The sequence below is a fragment of the Corvus brachyrhynchos genome, unplaced genomic scaffold (assembly GCF_000691975.1).
Source record: "Corvus brachyrhynchos isolate BGI_N302 unplaced genomic scaffold, ASM69197v1 scaffold6, whole genome shotgun sequence".
In the NCBI taxonomy this organism is placed as follows: Eukaryota; Metazoa; Chordata; class Aves; order Passeriformes; family Corvidae; genus Corvus; species Corvus brachyrhynchos.
The window spans coordinates 2,550,465-2,573,489 of record NW_008238632.1 but is presented as its reverse complement, the minus strand read 5'-3'; the positions used below and the strand labels follow the sequence as shown (position 1 = coordinate 2,573,489).

At 41.7% G+C, this 23,025-nt stretch overlaps 1 protein-coding gene across 4 annotated transcripts in view; it reads left to right on the top strand.

Moving 5' to 3' along the window:
• The window catches only part of NHSL1 (NHS like 1), a 109,134-nt gene that overhangs the window by 21,403 nt on the left and 64,706 nt on the right, over positions 1-23,025 (top strand). Inside the window, exon 1 of one of the 4 annotated variants that reach the window (XM_017737204.1) lies at positions 10,725-11,249. The exons of the other annotated variants lie outside the window; for them this stretch is intronic. Coding sequence (XP_017592693.1) covers positions 11,048-11,249 — 202 coding nt within the window. The 5' untranslated portion in view covers positions 10,725-11,047. Of the gene's footprint in view, positions 1-10,724; positions 11,250-23,025 lie in introns of those variants that run through there. 4 annotated transcript variants of the gene reach the window in all.

The following is a 23,025-nucleotide window of genomic DNA, read 5'->3' as shown; positions in this document are numbered from 1 at the left end:
GCAGGTTCTCATGGCGTCAAACCATCTCACAGATGTGCCCTGCTCACCCCATTTTTTCCTTTAGACTCATCAACAGGTACTGCTGAGGTGGAAATTTCCCCAAAAGCTCAGCCTGGTCGGGTTTGCTGGACTTTTCCTGTTCTTTTCTAGTGCCAGATGTGCTGCACTCTCCTTAGAAGTTTTATCTTACAGATTTCCTGCTTTCAAAGTCTCCAGACCTTGCTGACATCTTTTAGTTTTCTCTTGCTCTTTTCTTGTGACGCACTGTTTTTACTCACATAGTGAGATACTGCTGTGTCTCACTTCAGGCTGCTTGTTACAAGGTCTTCCTTGGCCTGTGAAACCTTTATATCCAGAGATGTGTTGAAAATCTGCTCTTTGCAGCATAGCATCCCAGCCCCTTTCTCTTTCTGACTTTTAATGCATCTCCACTTTAATTTAAACCCATCAATAGTGCTTAAACAGAAATACAAGCCAGGCATTTTAGCCACATCCTGTGAGCATTTGTGGTGCTCAAGCAGAGGCATCTCCAGCAGAGGCATCTCCAGCACCGGCAGATCCTGCTTTTCATGACAGTAATGTGCTTTCTGACTGCATCTCTGCATCTCAGCCACAAAGTCTTGGATTATTTTGTGTGTCTTTTAGCCTTAAGAGAATTGCTGCATCTTTAACATGCTTACATGGGATAACGAAGCATGATGCTTAAGTAATGAGGAAAACCCAGCTTTTTCCTCCCTTCATTATTAGGGCAACAAGTTGCCAACTCTTGCCTGAAGGTTTAATTTGCAGGGAAACTTGTGTTAAAATGGGAGAAAAGCTTTCCACCATCTGAATGCACAAAGGGACCCTTCTTCAGTCATTCAGGTTTGCTTTTTCTTGTCTTGGTTTCATATCTCAGATGAATCCAAGATCACAGGGAGGGTTTTGTAGTTGCTAGCAACCAGAAGCCATCATTTGTGCAGCACCCTCTGGAGAGGTGACCTTCCTCATGCAAACCATACTAGAAAACAGAAGATGGTGGGAACACTGAGTCCTTCTTGAGGAAGAAGGATGCAAGGGTCAGTGTTAACTTTTCTCCTTACAGCCAGAGTGCTAGAGTAAATGTGGCTGACATATAAAGAGAACAGAAGAAAATGCAAAACTGTGTTTCCTGCCTAATGGGTATTTGGAAGACAGTTTTTTATTATTTTCAAAGCCTTTTTTTTCTTCCATCTTCAGTGTGTCCATGTGGATTGTCATGAGTCAGTGCATGCTCTGGAGCAGTGTTGCTGGTTAGGGCAGTGGTCCTGCCTGGAAGATTGCTGTGGTGAGAGTTGTTCCACTCTGTCAGATCATACAGCTTCTAGCTCCACTCTAAAGATCTTGAAGGGTTTCTGATGTTGTTCTCTCATGCAGAGGTTGCTCTCATCTTATTGCTTCTCATCTTAAAGGATCGTTTTCAAGTCAGTTAAAAATAATTTTACTTTCCTCCTAAAATTTTGGAACCTGTTCTTGAATTATCATGCTAATTTGTGTGGCTTTACTCTCATTTTTAAAAAAAAGTCTAGTGCAAAATACGTATAAAGGCTGAGTGATTCTTTTTAAGAACAAAAAAATTTATAATCTGTTCAACTTCGAATTTATCTTGATTCAGTGGCCTACAGTCTGTCAAAATACAGAATTTTAAGAATACATAATTCTGAAATTAACTGAAGCATAGACCTGAAGAATTATATAAATTTTTCATGTCTTTATTTGTGGCTTTGATATGGGCCTTGTCGTAACCAAGGCATTTTGCATTGCTCAGTTAGAGTTGTTGCATAGAAGAGCCTTCTCTAACAGAAAGTTGGCATGCAGGGAGGATAATCAGAAAGGAGACTTTTCAATAATATTCCTTGGAAATCCTGGATTAATTTTTTTTTTTTTTTTTTTTTTGGCCAGCAAACAGACTGAAAATGAAACTCATAGACAAGTGGGTCTATTAATTTGTGGTCTTGTATACAGATGGCTGCTCTTTCCAGTTCATTTTGTGAAGCTCAACCATTTGACTTTTTTTTAACAGAGCAGCAACTCCAGATACAAGAAAGAACAGCCCTGGTGGGCTGTGTAGCAGCTGTAGCACCTGCATTCAATCATTTTGTTGGAAAATCAGTTGCTGTAAGAACAGCTGACTGTTTACTTGGTAACTTCATATTCTGCCTGAAAAAGCAGTCCAGAAAGTTTATTGTTAAAGATACAAAAATGACAAGTCAATATGAATTTTCTCTAAAAAAACATCAAGACTTTGTAATTGATAGTAAAAAGTTCACACATCATTCAGATATATTTATTGACTGGGACTCGACAGGAATGCTCTTCCTAGGGTGTGACTTCATGTTGGATTGAAATACTGCTAATTTGTACTGCTCCTCATTAGCTTAATCTTTTCTTTGGCAAGGGGTACATATTTTTGTCATTATTCTTTCTAATGGAATTTGATGCATTCCTCTAGCCTGATCTGTAAACCCAAGAGTTTACTTACTCTTTACAGAAAGCCTTTATGTGACCTCTTAGAAAGTAGGTGGGCTGTATTTAGTCATAGTTCATAAGAAGCTAGTGCTAACTGGCTTATCTTGCATAGATATGATTTTCAAGTAAATGTGACACTTCAGTTAAAAATTTACTGCTTTTTTATGGGATTATATTTGATACAAAGTTTTGTTTTAGTTCTTTTAACGTAATTAATTATCTTCGCTGAGTTACGACCATTCCTTAGGCTGCTGACAGAAGCATGTGACAAGGCTACTTTTTTTCATTGGCTGTGCTTTTAAAAATAATAAAACTACTTTATCTTAAGCATATGCAATGATTATGAGAAGCTATGTCTACACTGGCAAGTTACCATGACAGGAGAGGGATCTGTGGCGTGGAGTAGGTGTGACATCCTTGTGCCTGCCATGCAAACCAGTGGCATGGGATGTGGAAGAGCATCTCTGAGTGGAACCAATGTATGGCTGAAATGTACACCAATACACAGGAAAACCCCTTCAAGCTGAAAATTGAAAAACATGACTATTTAATTTCTTACTTTTAGACAATTAGGTTTGCCATTCTTGCTCCTTCACTGATGTTTTAATATTGTTGCATTCTGTTGTCGTGTGCCTGATGTATTAGCTGCTGCTCTGTTGTCTGAAAAACAATGAATGAATGCTCTGCCCAGACTGAACGATGGCTCTTCAGTGTTGAATGTTGTGCCCTACAGAATGGAAAATCCAGTCCTTGTCGGGCTAAGTACTACCTGCCAGTTTCTATTTAAAATGGATGAGCAAAATGGATCAGCTCATCTTTTGACATCCTGAGATTTTTTTTTTTACTATATACTGAAGTAGGTTGGAAAGGACCTCTAAAATCATTAGTCCAATGTTAACCCAGCACTGTCAAGTCCATCACTGAACCATGTCCCCAAATGTCACATTTACAGGTCTTTTAAATACTTTCAGTGATGAGGACTCAACCAGTTCCACATGGACAGCATGTTCCAATGCTTCACAGCCCTTTCAGTGAAGAAGTTTTTCCTAATATCCAATCTAAACCTCACCTGGTGCAACCTAAGGCCATTTCCTCTTGTCCTGTCGCTTTTTACCTGGGAGAAGAGGCTGACCATCACCTGGCTACACCCTCTTTTCAGGGAGTTGTAAAGAGCGCTAAGTTGTCCCCTGAGCCTCCTTTTCTCCAGGCTAAACACCCCCAACTCCCTCAGCTTATCCTTATGACTTGGGCTCCAGACCTTTCACCAGCTTTGTTGTCCTTCTCTGGACTTGCTCCAGCACCTCAATATCTTTATTGTGAGGAGGACTTGAGGTATGACCTCATCAGTGCTGAGTACAGAGGGACAATCACTGCCCTGGTCCTGCTGGCTGGGATGCCATTGGCTGCCTTGGCCACCCGAGCACATGCTGGATCATGTTCAGGCACTGTTGACGAGCACCTCCAGGTCCTTCTTTGCCAGGTGGCTTTCCAGCTACTCTTACTCCAGCCTTTAGTGCTGACTGGAGCTGTTGCGACTCAATGACAAGACCTGCCACTTGGCCTTGTTGAACCTCACAGTTGTCCTCTTACCACCTATCCAGCCTGTTCAGATCCTTCTGCAGAGCTTTCTTGCCCTCCAGCAGATCAACGCTCCCACCCAGTTTGGCATCTGCAAACTGACTTAGGGTGCTCTTGATCCCCTTGATCATTGATAAAAGATATTAAAACAGGACTGGCCCCAACACTGATCCCTGGGGAGCAACACTAGCAACCAGCTGCCAGCTGGATGTAACTCCATTCACCACCACTCTCTGGGCCCAGCCATCCAGCCAGGTTTCTACCCAGCAAACGCTGTACCCATCCAAGTCCTGGGCTGCCCATTTCTCCAGGAGAATGCTGTGGGAAATTCTCAAAGGCTTTACTGAAGTCTAAGGAGACAACATTTCGCTCATCTTACACAGAGCTTAAAAGCAGTTCTTTATGAGGTACTCACTGAAACACTGACCGTGTAAAACCAAAATGTTTTAGAAGTACTCACTAAAAATAATGAATTCTCTCAATACAGGTTTGCATTCTTTTTACCATTTTTGTTGTTTTAGTCTTGAGAGCATTCCTAACTCTCCATGGCACACCTGGCCAAAGCAGGCCTTCCCAGGAATGTGCGTGTCCAGGAGGTGGCACTGCATTTTTGACAGCAGTGATGGTGTACATGAACAGAAGGCAGCGTGGCCACACCATTTCCTCCAGAAGGAGGAGGGCAAGGAGGCTGCAGCCTTCTGACTGGAGGCTGCTTTCTAACAGTGGTTTTTATCAAGTAGTGTAGGTTGCTTTGGTTTTTGTACTGAAAACCCCACTGCGCGTGAGCTCTTCCAGTGAGCTGTGCAGGTGGCAGAGATGTTGCTGCTGCTCTGTATCAGGAAGGTGCTTCCCTCTTTGGGCTTTTAAATCCATTAAAAAAGAACTGTGAGAGGTAATAGGAGTGGGGAGGTGACTTCTTTCTCTTCCTGTTACCATGGTAATAAGTTTAATGAGCAGACCTGAACCAGGTAATCCTACCCAACCCTGTCTGAGTTGCTGTTTAATATGAACTGTAAAATAAGCTGGTGGGATGTGACTCCTTTGCTCACAGAGTGTGTGGGTGTAGCAGTAGTGTCAACACTGCCATCCACTGTGGCCCCAGACTGGAAACCGTCTTCTCCCCCGGCTTCTGGCAGCATCATCTTTTGCTCTGCATTTTCAGAGGGATCAGAGATGTGTGGGACCCAACTGCTAGAGTAAGGCAGCAAGAATAGCTTGTTGTAACTATCAGTAGTGATACCCAGTTGCTTCTGTTTCACTCACAGCCCTGTCTTCTGCCCCAAACATGTATCACCCCCTTCCCAAAGGTGGTCCGGGTCACAGAGTGCACAGACCAAAGTACTTTGTATTTCTTTTTTTATGGCAGCAGAGCTAAACCAGAAGGGCATAGGAAGGCATTTCTGAGTTACCTGCTGCTTATCTTGCTGGCTTTAATTGCTTTCTCGTTTAAATATTGCAAAGCAGTGATCAAGCATTAATATCAAACATAAAATATTGCTTGTTGCTCTTAAGAAGGCTTTCTAACTGAAAGTAGAGATGAATAATTAGAACACAGAAGTGTATTTTAAAGTACAGGACTGCCAATAATGGAACACAAAGTATATTTTTCTTGTCTAGTGTCTTATGTACTGTGTATAAAATTCCTTATTGAATTAAAAATAATTGCAGAGGGCTATTACATAACAGCAAAGGAAAAATTAAATTAAGCTATGAAAGAGAGGGTAATGGGTATGTTCAGAGTTGGTGCAGCAGAGGAAATACAGGCACGTAGATTCCTTATAATCGTTGTGTATTATGTTTGGTCTTATTGTTGGTTTTAGTTGTGTTTTACGGGTGCCTGCTATAACCAGTGGTTTGCAGATTCAGTGTCCTTGCAGAGGGCTGAGGTTGCCTAAGGATGACACCTTGAAGCTGGGAGCGACTATTTGGGTACCAGGAATTAAGCCAGCCAAATGCCCCATCATTCAGGGATTTGCCTCCAGTTTGTTAGGTACACAGTTGCCAGGGACACTTGCTGTAGCTTTTTACAAAGCATATTTACTTGTTAGGACTGCTTTTACCTGCCATGCCAGTCAAGCTCTTTAAGCTGCACATACCTTATTACTTATATCCTTAAAAAAATTTTTAAAAGAGCTAAAAGCTCATAGATACAGTGTGATCACAAGCATAGGATAAAAATACATCCATGAAAGTAGTAGGGGATAGAACTAATGCTGGAGAGCCTGAATATGGCCAAATGAAGAGAGCTTTTTGGAACATCACAAAGCTTTGTGTGCATCCCTGCCACCCTGGGTCCCTTTCATGTCCCTTGCACCCTGATGTCTGCAAGTACTGTACAAGGTCTTCAAATGCTGGGCTTGCTTTAAACACTGTAAAGCTGATACCTCCTGCTCGCTTCCTGTTTGAGAGATTTCGTGTTCAGTTAAAAAGCAAATTTACAATACCTCAAGGTGGGGGTTTTTTTCTCTTTGTTTTGAAATTCTTTAGCTTTTATATGCTGTATTTGTGTTAAAGGAACATGAGTTAAGACTCCACACACACTATATGCACAGGAAAGAGGAAAGGTACGTGCACAGGCCAGGAGAGCAGGACATCCCATGTCCAGTCTAGCCATTTCCAGTTCCAAAGGATACTGGGTGCTCCACCATGAAGGACATGTGCTGATTCTTGCTGTGTCTTGAGTTGTCCATCTATAAAAGGAGGATACTTCTCTCTGAGAGTATTATTTTAAGGCTTAGTTAATGCTATATGGTCTGATGAAATATGTTTAATATATAAATATTATTTTTTACCTGTTTGTTTTAAAAATAACTACTTAAGTACAATTTAAAAGCTCCAGCTGCTTATCCAAAAAGCCCAGAATACATCAATCCATCACTGCTAAAAATAGAATCAGTGTCTAATTAGGGCAAAGTTTATCCCCGTGGATTTCTAAGGGCTGTCTTTAATTTCCAGTTTGGCTGCTGGGCTTGCATCAGGAATTACTTCATTTGATGGTTTTGTTGTGCAAGGTGTCCATAAAAGTGCTGTTATTTCACTTCATGGTGCATATTGCCTTCTATCCAGAGGATCTACAAATTGTACATAAAGACTGATGATATAATTCCTTATGTAGCCTATTTATAAAGATTATCTTAATGCCAGAGTAGGGCTGACATTACAATCCTTTGTGATTCCATATCCCCCAAGTTCCCAATAGATGTATCCTATATATTTTTTAAACTCCTATGTGTAATATTCATCAGTATCATTGCTGATCTCAGAGCTCAGGACCACATATGCTTGTCTAATACAAGGGATAATGTTTTCTTTGGTTGTTTTTTCTTTATAATTTTGTTTCTTTCACACCTGAGTTAGTCACAGTTTTGTGAGTCCTGTCAAACTATTAATGATCTTTTTTGTTTAGACCAAACATTGTTTCCAATATAAGGAAATAAATGTTTTCTGTAATTATTCCTAATGATTCAAGCTCTCTCTAATAGAGCCTGAGTGTGAGGAGTTGGTTTAGCAAAAACGAAATATGCTGATAAATATGCACATTTAACAGCCTGCTCAGAGCATTCATACTTGCATTACTAATAGTTCAATTTTTAAACTGCATGAAAAAGAATAATAAAGGAAATAAAATGTTACTTTTGGGAAATCTTTCTATAAAAGATAGCTCAAGGCTGTGAAAAATGAACAGCCTCACTTTTGTGTATTTGAAAAAAAAAAGCCGCACTACAGCTGCAGTAGAATACGTGAAGTTTAATCAAAAGTTTTGTGATAGAATTTTGACTTTATCAAACTTAGGTTCTTGCTCCATATAGACATAGCATAAAATAACTGGGTTTTTTTACAGGATTTTTGGGGGGAGGTGAAGAGGCAATGTACACAGTGTCTTTCTCACATGACCATGGTACATCTTGGCAACACTTTATGGTTTTACATTTGCTAATAGCTGAGACCATAACCATCACCAAATTTTTTATCATTTATGTTACCAAGGTCTTCCAGGCTTCAGGGAAGAACAGATTTATTCTTCAAGTAAAAAACTTGTGGGGACATTAATGCCTGCCATATGGTAAATATACTTGTTAAACTCGATTTCATCCATGATCCCATTATTGTGCATCAGCCTTATTCGTGAGCATGCATTGGAAACATGGATAATTGAGTACGTCTGTAGTCTAGAGAAGTGCATGGTAAATGTCATGGGGACTCCAGGGCAATATGTTATCTTGTGTCATCTTGATAAGTGTTTGGGAGCATGGGAGTCTGCTGAACACTGAATTTTGTTGGTGTCCCCTGTCTTCTTGCCCCTGGGTTTGTACTCCATGTTACCTGATAATACTGGTTTGGTGTGTAGATCAAGTAACTCCAGTATGATTGTGTAGGGATAGAAAGACTGCATGCAAACATCAGCCAGTATCCTTTAGAAATGTAATCTGATAGTGTGATTTTGAGTTGTTAAAGTAAAAAAAAAATCCATAACTGAAATCCACCTGTATTCTTATGTAATAAAAGATACTGTTCCTGTCTGCGGGAGCAATAAATGCATGTCCAAGTGCACACTTTTATCAATAGCCTGGTATTGCTCTGAAGTTTTGTGCATCGTATCTGTGACAGTGACTCTTCCCAGGACCCTGATAATCACAGGGAATTGAAAGGGTGAGACAGTAGGCACAGTGACCAGACAAGTGGGTTATAGAGGTACTGTCCCATTAGGGAGGCATTAACAGGGCCTTCTTATGAACTGGTTCACTGACAGCACTCTTGGGGTTTCATTCCACCCAGGAGGACTGTCTAGACATTCATTTATTCTGGCAGACACAAGAATATCAGCGCAGTTGATGAGTGAATTGAGCTCTGTTAATGTTAATCACAGTTTGTCTTTCTCATAGTCTGATGAGTAGATGTACTTGGCTTTGTAAATTTGTATTTGCCTCAAAGGCCTGTTTGCCAGCATTCAGCATTTGCCAGTGAGTTTCTGCTGTCTATACAGACAAGCCAGTGGTACCAACAGCTATTGCCCTTGCTCTTGGCACATTTTCCCCTTTCCATCCAGATTTTTGCAGTTCTCAAAAAATGTAGAATTGCAGGCAGGGCTTGTTTCATCCCTATTTATTAAACGTATCTGCACAGTTCATTATAAGACCTGTTTTCATCTACTTGCAAGTTTGCTGAGATTCAGTCATGTGAGATGTGTATGAAATGCTTTATAGTGAAAATTATTTACTCAGATTGCTGTGCAGAGTAACAGGATGTTAAACAAAAAACCCCAAATAAACAAAACCCCCTCACCAAACTAGCCAGTTTTTCGTAAACTTTCTATGCTTTGCCAGCACTGTTGAGTCAGTGTTGCAGACAGTTTGTGCTGGATGGTGCTCTGTGTTTTGTGTCTCTGGAGGTTGATGCCACGCTGGTGCAGTGCCTGTGGGCAGCTGGTGTGTACACCCTGCTCCCAGGCTGCAGCTGCCAGTGCAGGCAGCAGCAGCACTGAGGCAGCAGGAGATGTGTGTGTGTGTCAGGGGGAAAGAGGAGATGTGCATCTCTGTGTTGTTTTTCTAAAACAGTGGGCTTGGGATTTTTTTTCTTCCTGACCAAAAGGTTATTGCAGCTGTAATAGAAATAGCACATAAAGCCTTTTTTATTATGTGTAGGTACTTACATTTTGCTCCTATATAGAGAGCAGCCACTTCCATGAATGGTATGGGCTGCCACCAAAGCATTTATAAAGAACAGTTAAGAAAGCAGACTAAGAATTGTTCTTCACTGTACTTTACTCAGGGTTTTGATATCTTCCCATTTTTATAAACAAATATTCTCCCATGTAATCTTTCAAACAACATAAAACTTTAAAAATTGCTGAAGACAGCAGTTTATGCCAAGTGCTCTCTTCATGTGACATTTTCCTTGCTCTCCCAGTCTGACTGTGCTGTTACAGCCAATTCAAAAGCCTAGGAAGGACAGTCTTCCTGAATCCCAGAGAAGAACACTATGGGACCATTAGCAGAATGGAAACTTGCTTAGTAGTGCAGTATTTGGGAGAAGCCCCACGGATTAGTGACTTGTGGATGAGGCTAAAGAACTGAGAATACCTCGACTCTAATCCTGGCTTTTCCACTTTGTGGGCAGGTTACTAAATCCCTTTGAGACTATGCTTCATCTTTAAACAGGAATAATGGCTATGCTGTAGAGGCATTGTGAGGATGTATGTATTTATGCTGTACTGCAGGCAAGCCGATAACTGCTTATGCTTTGTGTTGTAGTCTAACCTGGAAGCTGCTGTCTTGGTGACAGTCATTATGGTTCGAACTTCGAAAGGGAGCTTCTTTAATAAAAGCCAAATACTGGAATCGCAACACTTTGCTCTTTTTTTTTTTTGGTGTGTATGTTTTTTCCTGCTTTTGCATCCTAGAAGAAGGTATGTGTTCTTCCTCTTGGCACATGCCTGCCCAGTTATTGTTCTGTAGCTGCCAGTGTCACAGCAATTACAGCAACTCAGCTTTAAATAAGCTTCTTGGATATGGCCATCTGTGTGTGGCTGTAGTACCTGTTGTTCAGAGAGTGGTGAATAATCAGGGATAAGGCTTAAGAGAAGCCACAGACTGGAGAGGAAGCAGAGAGGGAGTAGGCCAAGGTCTGTGGCAAGTGGCTGGGTTTCCCAGCTCTCCGCAGCCTCTATTTTCCTGCTTGTGTCTGTGAGCTGCGGGCAGGAGGAGGGCAGGAACAGGGCAGCCAGTAGCTACAGTGAGCTGCTTAACCAGGTGCTTGATTTTTTTGTTGTTTTCCTTCTTTTTTAAGGATTTAGAGAATCCTATTTCAAACAGTTTTCAGGATATCCAAATAGCTTAGCTTGCCTAAGTACGAAGGAGGAGAACATCTTTTCCTCCCCAGCCTTTTGAATGCGTCCACTCAAGGGTTATGAGCAGGCCACTCCCTTCTGCTCGGAGCTAGCCATTGGGGACAGCAGGGACATCCTTGAGAGCAGCATCTCACAATGATCGCCTATGTGCACTGCCTGCCCGCTGACCCCATGGTCGGGTGCTTCGGCAGGAGCAAGTGGCAGCCCAGCTGCAACGATGAGGAGGAGGAGGAACTCATCCCGCTGTATTCCAGCAAAATGGGCAACACTCACACCAAGCTGCCTGGGCGCCTCAAGAAAAAGTTACTGAGCAAAGACAACAACTCCTTCTGGCCAAGTAAGATCAGTTCCTGTTCTTTAGCTGTTTTGGTCATTTAGTATTGTGTTATCATTATTGAGGAAATAAATAAATAAAACAAACATAAACAAGGAAAATACTCTTACTGCTCTTTTAGAGGATGAAGGCATTGGGAACAATTTTCTTATAAAAATAACGTATTTCCCCTTCAGGACAGTGTATGTAGATATTGTATCTGATGGGGCTGCTAAGTTGATACAGGATGGTACTGTTTTGTGCATGTGATATGTCTGTGTTTGAGAGGTCTTGAGCACTCGCTTTCAGTTCAATAATGCTCCTTTTCAGCAAAATTATTGTTTTAGATGAGTGGAGCTGTTGACGTAGCACTCTAATTGAAAGCCATAGGAACAATCAGTGGATAAAAAGGCCAGGAAAAATAAGAAAAAGGTCTAACAGTCTCCAAAGGTGCTTAATGCACTTGATGAGTACTTATTTTAAAAAACCAGTCTGCTTTTGAATAACCTTTGGTCTAAGGTTATTTTCCCTCTGAATGTGAGAAGAAAGAATTCCTGAATTGTGATGACTCTCCTTTTTTAATCTGAAGAGTTTCAAGTTTCACTGGCAAATACAGATGGGAAATAAGGAGAGAAGAGGACAGACAGTGGTAATGTTCAGCTGTTTCGTTTTTAGCCATATTGCCTGCCTTCCCTTCCTTTCTGACCACCTAAGCAAAGGCACCCAGCTGTTTGTAGAATGGTTGCTCAGAAAAGTCTATTTAAGAGTGATGAGGGAGAAATTTCACAAGACAAAGAAAGCTTTTCCTGCAAAAGCCAGCTGGCTGGCTATCTTGTGCCAGGTCTTTTTGAAAAAAAAGAAAAAAAAAAGGTAAATGAGTATATTTACAACTGTATTGATTTTTCTTTTCCTCATTAGTCTCACACTGACTATCTGACAATGGCTCGTTATTACCAGGAATTGAAAAATCCCCATCTTGCCACATGATGCTAACACTGATTAGCAAAACCACCTGTATTTTGTTTTCTGAATTACCATATTCTCCATTCATTACTAAACAAGCTTCATTTGATGTCCCCTCCTGTGGGAGGAGTGTGATTTACTACATGATTGTTTCAGGCCTTTTCCAAGAGGAAGTAATTTTATATAATCCATGGAAAGAAAAATCCATGACTTCTGCAGAATTTTTATATTTTTGAGCACAGGGTTAATTCTGGTTCATTCAGAGGGAAAATGAAAATTCTTCCTTTATGTAAAACTATATAGTCACTATCAGACCTGGGGAAGCCCTGAAGAGGTTAGAGACTAGGAAGCAGCTCCAGGGGTGCTCTTACGGAAGAAAATATGGTCCCTCCTGCCCCAGACAGCCTGGGGTGTGTGTATGTGTATTTGGGATTTGTCTTTCTTGCTGGGTGACAGGGGTTAGTTCATTCCTACAAAGTTGTGACGTTGGCTGGTTCTCGCAGTACCCTCGGAGGTGTTGCTCAGAGCATTGTGAGCAACCGCTCTGTTTGAATCTGCATCTCCAGAGTGTGGAAATGGGATTGAGGAGCATGGGTAAGGTACTCAGAAATCTTTGTTCCCTCACTGCAGCCTGCCTCCTTTTTCTCTTCGTGCCCCTTCTCTCTAAAATGCACTTAAAATTATAAAACTTTTCAGAAGATAATTTAAAAATTGTACACATGTGTGTAATTTCGTTGATTGATAGTACAGCACTTATATAAGCAATTGAATTCTTTGACTGGTGATCTACCAAAGCTTTTTAATGTAATTTTTGGTCCATAGCAATGAACTTTCACGTGTTTCAGACCAAATTTATTGCTGTATCCCTTATGTTGAGTTTCACTGATGTGTGGTGTGACCCCATACATTTTATTTGTTCTTTTTGAATTCCAAATCATCGGAGTTTCAATGAAAATTTTTCAATGAAACAGTGAATGACAAAAATCAGTCACCCTGCTTTCTGCCCTGACTTTTCCTAGGAGAACCTCTAGTGCTTCAGTGGTGGTGTCCCACCACAGTACAAGTGTGTGCATGTGGGACACCAGCTCTGCCTCACTGGCTCCTTTCTTACTCATTCCCGGTCCGTAGAAACAAAAGAATAGCAGAGTAATTAAGCCATCAGTTAAAAGTGTTATGGGTGGGACAGGTACTATTTCTCTTTGACATAGGGAGACTCTGTCACTTTAAACTTTGTTAATGTTTATTTTAAGGAACAAAAGTGTTTAAGAGTGGAAGTGCTTTCTGGGACCAGGTCAAGTGATAACTGCAGAGCACAGCAGGGGATTATTGGCTGGGCTTTATCTCTGTTGATAAAGGCCTCCCTTTGGGGTCCTTATCCAGCATCATGAGAACTGCACTTGGAGAGGTTTCACAGTGCTGATACACGCCACAGAAAATGCTCCCAGTAGTGTTAGGGTTGTTTGAAAACATAATACAGTCAAACTATTTGAACTGCCTCATGGGCGGGGGGGGCATCCTCACTGAGGGGATCTCAGTAGTTTGCAGCAGTAGTCCTGGTGCTCCTGCTACCAAATAATCAATAATCAAAATACTTGTGATATGATGTAGCAGCCATAATAATCAGGTTACCATTTTAGGATTTGAGGTTTTTTTAAGCTCTAGCAACTATTCCGATAAAACTGTTAAATTAGTCATATTGTGAAGTGAAAGTTCTGCATTACCAGCTCAGCCTTGTTCCAGCATCTGTGATGCTGTTCTTCTGCTGTTCTTTGCTGCCAGATTGAGTGCAAATAGACAGGGTAGGATTAAAATCAGCCAGAGTGCAGCAGTACATCCTTTAACAGCCCGTCTGCCTGCCAGAAAAGCAGTATTAGAGTGGTGTAGGGGCTGTCACCATCACATGTTCATTCACCATTACAGACAGACTCCAGGGCTACTGAGTGTTTGTTAGCTGGTTTTCCTGCAGCAACGTTAAGCAGAGATACTCCACTGACCAGGTTTGGCAGAAATGTCAAGGGCTTGGTTTAGTTTGGTTTAAATGCCTCCTGAATTGAAATGTGAGGCAGTGAGGCACTGTTGGCAGTGGCTGCTGCTGTGGGAGGCTGTCACCTCCTGGTTAGAGCATCACCTGCCTCTTACAGTTCCCATTGCAACTTGATATTTTATCAAATTTGCAAAGTTTAAAGGTGTGGTATGCTCTTGCCAGCTATTTGTGATGATAAAGTTTTGATAAAGATTTTGGGAGATTTTTCTTTCTTTTACAGATGCAGGAGCAAGCCAGTGGCAATATCAGATTACTTCTAATGTTTGTTAAACAGTAGCTTCAGTTATGGGGATTTTTTTTCTCAGTGTTTTGTTGCCTGTTAGCTCATGAAAGAATGCTTTCTTCTTCTTTATTCATTACTCTCTCTAAGGACAACAGTTCTGTCTTATGTGTAAAGCTGAGACCTGTCTGTGTGATTTGTGTTTTGTGAAAAACATAAAATTTGAAATAATAACTAAATCTATTTATAAATTAATAGGATGTTGTGAACCAAGCTGGGTATTTTATTATCCACTGTTTGCTATGGCTTTTTTCTGGGTTTCTCTTCCAATAGCTATGAGATTTAAATTTCCCAATTTAAACATGTTATACTTAAAAAAAAAGCCAGAATCCTTGCAAACTGTGAAGATTCATTCTTTGCTTTCTCATTTAGCAGTGTGAAACAAAGGCTTTCCATCTCTGCAAATTCTGGGCCATGCGGAGCACTGAGCAAGCCTTTGTGGCCTTTCGTGCCCTAAGTGACACAAGGACTCAGTCTGTGTGGTGAATGGCTGGGACAGCCACTTACAGAGCCTCATGCAAGTGATGGCCACCCTCATTGCCAGTTTTATCTGCTGCGTCCAGCTCATACCATAGCAGCGCACACCGTAACAGCTCCCATGTCGGATTGCATCAGATAAAGCCAGGAACTGGTTTGTTTTGAAAAGAAAAAGTAAATTGGATATCATCTTTATTGCATGTACAAAAGATGGGGGATTTCCCCTCTTCCCACCCCCCCCTCCCCCCCGCTTTTTTCTATGTGTTCTTAATGTCTTATTGCTGAGCTTTCTTGGAGGTTTTGTTCATTTGGCTAAAACAAGCCATGGTAATGTTGCAAAGCAGGGGAACTTCTCAATTTGGACAAAATTACTTCAGGCCTTGGATAAATAACAGCTCTTCTGGTGTGTGTTTCAATATGAGTCTTGCATTTTTTACTCACTTTGCTGCACATTCTCTGCATGTTCTATAGGAAACAAACCTCCCTGCCTGTCCTTCTCTGGATGGGCCATGGAGGTCCAGCGCTTGGTCTCCTATGTCTTTTCATGCATCAAATGCAAGAGTGCTGTGGATGAAGGGAGGGATGAAGAAGAACTTGAAATATGATGAGTCAAAAGATGGTAATGTTGGGTTGTAAAACACTTAAGTGAACCACTAACGTGAATATGAAGGTCTTGCTGAGTTTCCTTGCTGAAAGAAAACGCTTTGCTAGTCTGACTGCTCACTGTTAGGTGTGAACCTGAGCTTGATGTGCAAGGAGGTGCTGGTGGTGGACATTTCATACATTCCTCTCTGTGAGCAGACAAGAAACTGTGTGTGGTACTCAGGAGCACAAGGAAGAGGTGGTGAGGTTTTGGTATGGACCTCATTAACACCACTCAAGTGCATCTGGAGGAGTGTGAAAAAACAGTTCAGGGACATCTTTTGTGTAGTGTTTTTTGCAGTTGGGGCAAGGGAGTATCTGCTGTAGTTAAGGAGCTAGAGCAATGTAAGTGCAAATCCACATGTGGAACAAGTAAGATTGGAAAGCCTGTGGCTGAGGATAGTGGTTAATGGTACACTGAATAGGTTCTTCAGTGCTTAATTTGATTAAACCTTCTGGGGTTTATGGATGCTGGGTGCAGGCTGTTTGCAGATCTTACTGTGAGTTGCTTGTGAAGTCAAGAAATGGTTTTGAGTGCTGTAAGAAAATCAGACTCATATTGAAGCAGAAACGTGGTGAGGAGAATGTGAAACTCCACAGAAAGGGCACAAATGTTTTAAAGGAGGCCTCTATCAAGCTGGCTAATGGAGTCATACTGACAATCAGAAACGGATTATGGGAGCATTATCAAAATCCATTCTTACTTGCATCCCACCATCCCCCAGGCCAGCACATGATGATGAAGTGATACAGCTATGAAACCTGGTTACCTTTTAAGTGTATTCTCTTGAGCTGGAGGAGTAGAGAAGAAAATTTTCTGATTAACAAGGCAGATACTAGTGTCATCCCTTCTGGAGCCCATTTTCCAGGACTCTGCAGGTTGGTGACTTCCACTCATCTCCTGAATTGGGTTGTGTGCCTGTGTGTGCAGGGTTGCAGTGGTAGAGGGTTTCTGTGACACTTGGCACATTTGCAGTGCTCTTGCAGCTGAAATCCTCCTTTTCTTGTTAGCTGCTACTAAATGTGAAAATCTTCAAAGGCTTCTTTGACACGACCTTATTTTTCGTGTGCCAACTGCTTCTCACAGAGTGTGTTCTTTCCCTTGTTTTGGGCTTTTTTCCCACTACTGGGAAGCTAGAAGCTTCAGTATACGACCCCTTGGAAAGGGGTATGTTGCCTTGCAAATACTTTGACTTATCAAGTATCATGTTCAGTGCTTTGTGTATGATATGGGCTGCCCCAATTTGAATGTAGGTAGCCTCCAATGCTGCTTTTGCAGAGGCCATGGTAGGTGGTAATGAAATGATTAAAACATCATATTGCCATTTATATGGTGGTCTTGATGACCTTTATGTACTCAGAGGGGAAAATATGGGCTATGCAGTGTACTGGTGGTGATGGGGACATGGGCTTCTGCTGGGTGACCCTGCAGAGGAAAAGGGGTCTGGCTCCTGGATGGCAGCTCCTGTGGAGAGGCCTGTGGGGGGAACAGGCTGGCAGAGCATCGCTGACACCTACCCCAGCACCTCTGCCCACTGGGGCATCAGGGTTATGTGGATTTGCTGGTGCTTGGAGCTGGTGCTGTGGTCCCTGGCCCTCTGCTCTGCCAGAGTGGGGGGAGGGAGGGAGGGGTCTTTTGCTCCTATTCTCAGCTCCCAAAGAGCTCAGGACTGTCCCTGAAACTCCTTTTCTTCCATACAGCTCCTGCCTAGGCTAAACTGACACCTTTCAAAGGAAATGGCATTAAAAAATCTGATAATTACAACAGATTTTTAGCCCTCAATTGTTTCCCTGCCCTAATCCAATGACACGTCATTGACAAATGCCCATGTTGCTTGATTTTCAAGAGTTTCAAACCTCTACTTGGACACAGTTGTAGATCAGCTCTGGTTTTTTCACCCATCCAGAGCCACTACGGGCTGTGATACTTAAAAGGTGCTCATTCTCTGAAATACATCACTTCTCTCCTCAGCTCTCAGCTGGCTTGTGCAAACATCTCGGAGGTAAAGCAAACTTGAACTTTGCTGGCATTGGAGCTGGCAGCGTATAAATCTGGTTTATTCATACCTTGTAGTGTTAATAAAGAAAGACACGTTTAAAATAAACCCAAATGCCAATAGGCTTAGTGACATTTAAGCGTGAGTGATGCTGTCAGTCCATCCGCAAACAAAAGCGGTATGTCTTAATTTGTCTAATTACGCTCTAACATGCAGGCCAGCTGCTGCTGTGAACAAAAGCAGTTGATCGCACCATTTTATTAATTGCATATTAATTGCCACATTCACGTTAACCATATGGGAGACAGTGGAGTAGAGTGAAGGCTACTTAGTGATGGAAGAGAGAAAATGAACTGGCAGAGTGGTGTCTGCAGAGGACAAATCTTAGAATGATAGGGTGCCGGAGCTTGTTCATGCGATCTGGGTTTTTTTCCCCCATCTAAATCACTGTATTTAAAAGTGAGAGGGATTTGAGTAGAAAGGATTGCATCTTGCATGGTGACTGCATATTTGTGAAAATACTACTATGCAAGTTGGTATTGAATTTGTTTGGTAATTTGCAGAAGGCAGCCCTGCTGGCACGTGGCCGTCTGCCTTTGTCTGCCTGCTGTGCCGATGGATGCACCTGCACTGCCTGGAATCACTTCTCATAGGAGCAAGGCTGGAAGATCCAAGAGGAGTACAAAACTTGCTGGGTTTTATGTTTTATGCAGTTTTGCTCCAAGTATGTAGTCTTTGTAGATGATGGTGGTGAGTCTTGAATGGAACTGGATTTCTTAGAGTGAAAAATAAAAACCTTGACATAGGTGGATTAACTGGTGTAAAATACCTACAGCAAAAAGTAAACAGTAGTGGCCTGGCCTGCTGCATTTATCTGGCATCAGATTAACTTAGTAGGATGTTTAATGATATTTAATTTATCTTCTTGAAAGTGAGACTTGAGAAAAATGCCCTCAACTTCTTGGTTTTTCCTCTTACTTTTTGCTGTGTGGAGGCAGCAGCCACTCTCAGCAGATGTGCAGCAGTTCTGTTGGGCAGCAGGTGCCGGCTGGAGTAGACATGAAGTGATTTCTGTCCTGTCACCCCCAGACTGACATTTATCACGGTCTGTAGAGCATCTCCTTCTGCAGGGCTGTGGGGTGGCTGTCTCCTGCCTCTGAGCAGCACTGTCCTGCAGGCAGGTATGCACAGTAGGGACAAATTATATGATACATGCAAAGGAAGCTTACTGGACTAAGACCTAAAAAAGCCCTCAAGGTCTACCTTGAGTTTATTTTCTCTGCTTCCCCTTCATTTCTCTTTAGAAGGGAGAGCAAAGACCCATGTTGCAATTTTTAAGCTGAAGGGGCAGTAGGTTTGGTAGGACAAAGGCCCAAGGGCAGCTCTTCGCTTTCTTAGAAAGAGTTAATGGCAGATCGAATGGAAATATGTCTACTGTGAAAAGAAGTGCAGGACTGGGCCTGGAATCTGCAGTGATGTGGAGAACTCAGTCTTGTCAGTCAATTAAATCTTTTTGCTTGGCTTTTCTAAAATGAATATTTCAATGTTAAAGGCTTAGTCCCACCTCACTGCCAACAGATGGCATTTTGCTTGCATTTCCTGTATCTCTCAGAAGAGCTGGGATTGAGAGATTGGCTAGTTAAAAGGAAAGGGAGGGGGTCAGAGCCTTTGTTTTAATTAACATATTGTTGCAAAAAACCTCCCTAAAAAACATTTTTCAAACTGTATTGGAAGGCACAAAAGGAGACACAAAGAGTTGCACAGTTAAGAAATTGCAAATAAGCAGTTGACAGGTAAATTGGGTCTGATCTATTCTAAGAATATGCAGTGCAAACCAAACAATAATGGTGACATTCTGATGCCTAACCAGAAATTGGGGCAGAGGGGTTGTTTTCTTGTGGTTTTTTTTTTTTTTTAATAAGAAAAATGCTTTAGGTGGCTCATTGCAATTTTGTCTCAATTGGTGCTGCAATAAATGGCAGTGTGGAGTCTGGATTATAGGGATAAAGCATGATTGGAAAGGCATAGCTTGAATTTTGGATTGCAAGCAGTGCCTGCCATTACAGCAGTTACAGAAACAGTGCCTGACTTGTGAGCTGACCACTTTTGACTTGGAGTCATTGGAAGAGAATAAATGTGAAACCCCACGATGCCACCTCTCCAGTCCCAGCATAAGGGTACTTAATCAGCCTCCCCATGTCTTCTCTACTCGGCCAGGCAGGCTGGGGCCTGACTATTACTAATTTAAGGGCTGAATTCCCCAAAGCACTGCCTGGGGCTGTCAGGCTGCAGCTCCTGGCATTTGCTTGGAAACCATATCTCAGTGTACTGGGGACTGACTAGATTACCAGTGAGGGCTGATCCCACCAGCTGAGCATGAACTGATGTCGCTGGAGAAGATATAAAAAACTTGTAAATGGTGTGGTTGAAAGACAGATTATCTGACTGTGATGCCTTTTCTATGGCAGTGCTCAGCTATCCGCTCTCTGTGGGGTCGGTGGCCGTGTGCTGCTCATCCCAAAGGTCTCATCTCCTGTCTGACTGATTTCTGATTTGAGCCACAATGACTATGGGGCAACTTTTCCTCCTCTGGTTTAGTGCTGTCATTTGTTCATTGTCCTTTAGGTGGTTTGACAAGGAATTTAAGAACAGTGAAATTTCCCACACAAGGGTTGCAGAGCACATTTGCCATTGCCCAAAGGCACCAACAGAAGTTTATAAAAGCATTTTTGTGCAGTTTTGTGATGTGTTCCAGGAAGGGCTAATTAAACTTGGAGCTGGGTAGCATCTCTGAAGCAGGTTTGGCATGCTGCCTAACTGAATGATCCCTCATAGTTGTTCTCAGTATCTTTTAACCAACCTGGCCCTCCTTTTGTTCGTCAGATATTTGCCGCAAACACAATGCTATGGCTAGACCAGGAGCAGTGAGCTGCTGTTTGGGAGGAGCAAGCAGGTCCCCAAGCAGATGCTGATGGCAATGTTAGGGTAAATAATTAATAACATCCAAGAAAAAGACACTCCTTTATGTCCAGTAGCTGAAGGTGAGCACAATTTTTTTCCTGGGTGTGATGCTAACCTTTTCCTGATAGGTTTAATTAATCCAAAGAGGAGCAAGATGCTAATTGCCCTGACTTAAAAAGGAGTATTTTCAAAACCTTATAAGAATACAGTGTTATAATGTATTTGTTCTTGGAGCAGAGTGTGTGCTCTGTACAGATATTAGACATTGTGGGATGTGTCAGGTGCTTTTAATGGCTTTAGTTACAAGTATGTTCTTCAAACTATGGTTGAAAAACAAAGATGTAAATTTTGGTGTGCATCAGCTTAGACAATTCCTTGCATGATGGCAAAGCAGGGATCCTGTTAGGTGGTGCTTGTGTCTAGCTCAAGTGAATTGGGATCAAAGTTTTTTAATGCTGCATCAAAGCATCCTAAAAGGGTACCAGAGTCTAGGACTACTTGTGTCATTATCCATCAGGATGGGAAAAAGGAAGAGCCTTTTCATGCATACTGCATACCAATTTTGGGAAAGTACTGCTGTGGTTTTATTGACTGGTTTTCCTGAAGGTGTAAACTTACTCACATTGACCATGATCTCCTATCTCCTTTATGCTTAAATGGAATCTTCTGCTCCAGGGGTCAGCCCTGCCCTGGAGCTGGCATAAAATTTCACACCTGATTCTTCCAGACTTCTAATACTGGGCTCCTTCCCTTTTCTCACTAACTAATAATGAAAAATGCTCTCCTGTTTCAATTCTCTAATAGCACATATCAGTAATTAACAGTCTTCTGGACAAATCTGTACCCCAAGGCTGAATGTGGATTGTTGTGCACAGTGTAAAAATGCAACTGCTGGGATACACAGTAGTTTCATCAATTATCTTGAGGTGGCAGGGTTGTTTGCTTAGTAGTAGTTAACTACTGATACTCCTTTGCCTTGTTCTTACTGTTGTCTTAAGAGCTACTGGAAAGTTTCAGGAATGTAATTTACTCAGCTTATTTTCTGTGTGGGAAAACCCATGGTATTTCGGCACAGAAATTTATTTTTAGAGTCTGCATCGTTTTCTCTGTATTTATTTGTGTAGTGTCTCCAGTTAAGTGTTGGAAATCTGATTTGCAGTGTACCTCCTATTAGTGGGACGATACGTTCAGAAGCTCTTCCAAAAATAAATTGGTAGTTTTAGTTTAAATGGTGCTAATCTGAACTGTGGATGCAGGCTTGCATTTCAGTTCTCTTCAAGTGAGGGTTCACCACTGGAAGCAAGTTACTCTGAAGCCATGATGTCAGGTTACACAGCCCGTGATCTGTTCAGAACTGAAGTGGCTGTGATGGTGCTATAGCTGCCCACTTTCAAAGGTTTTCAGGTACAAATAGTGAAAGTACTCAGAGAAATAATTTTAAAACTAGCATCAGCTGTCTCAGGTTTTATATTTACACTTTTCCAACTTCTGCTTCAGCTCTCCAACAAAATGCACACTTTTCTGCAGTTTATATTTTGTCCTTAGTGGGGAAACCAAAGATATGGAAAGAGACATTTTTTGCAATTAAAAATGGTATCTTTCATTTTAAATAGTGTATGTTAAACCCCTTGCTGTGTTATAGCTTTTCTGTTTGGTTGGTTTTATGAAGCACCCAAGGACTAACACGGCAAGGAATAACTAATTTTTCTAAAATGAGAAATTAGTGTGGGTATCTGCAGTGGGGATCCTGAAGGAAAAGCAAGGGATCTACTCCTTCCCTGTCTCACAGGAAATGGAGGCAGAAATTGAAGACTGAAAGAGGGAGGGGAGAGAATCTCTGTTTTTTAATCTTTTGTGGATTACATTTTGATGAAGAAGATGGTGGTGCCTGTTGTTTGCCTACTGCCCACACATACTTACTTATAGAAACTACTGCCACAATACTAAAATGCACAATAGGCAATGTGCTCATTAGTGTTTTCTGAAGATGCTGTGTGGCAAGGCACCTTTATCACTCAAACTGTTAGATGCATTTCGCTAGTGACCCAAAGAAACACAACTGTTATGCAGTAGTTAGTGCTGATCTACCATGGCATCTTGTGAGGTTTGGGCCTCTATATTGTGTATGATTAATAACAGATCTCTGAAACTTTTAATCAAACCAGTGCTAATAAAATTTTAGGTTGGTATTCACGTTACAGATTTTGAAACTTCAGCCAATTAACAGTCCTTTCATTTGGTTTTATTGAGGACTTCGAATAAGAAGATGCTGACCGCACAAATATAATCTTAAAAATAGTTTTCAAATTCTTCTGGTATTTGATCATGTCTGAGATCATGTCTGATCATGTCCACTTGCCCATGGCCAGCCAAAGACATTCTCTGGAGATTCTGTGGTACAGATGTTGGTGCAGTTGGTTCCCTACAGGTTGGTGA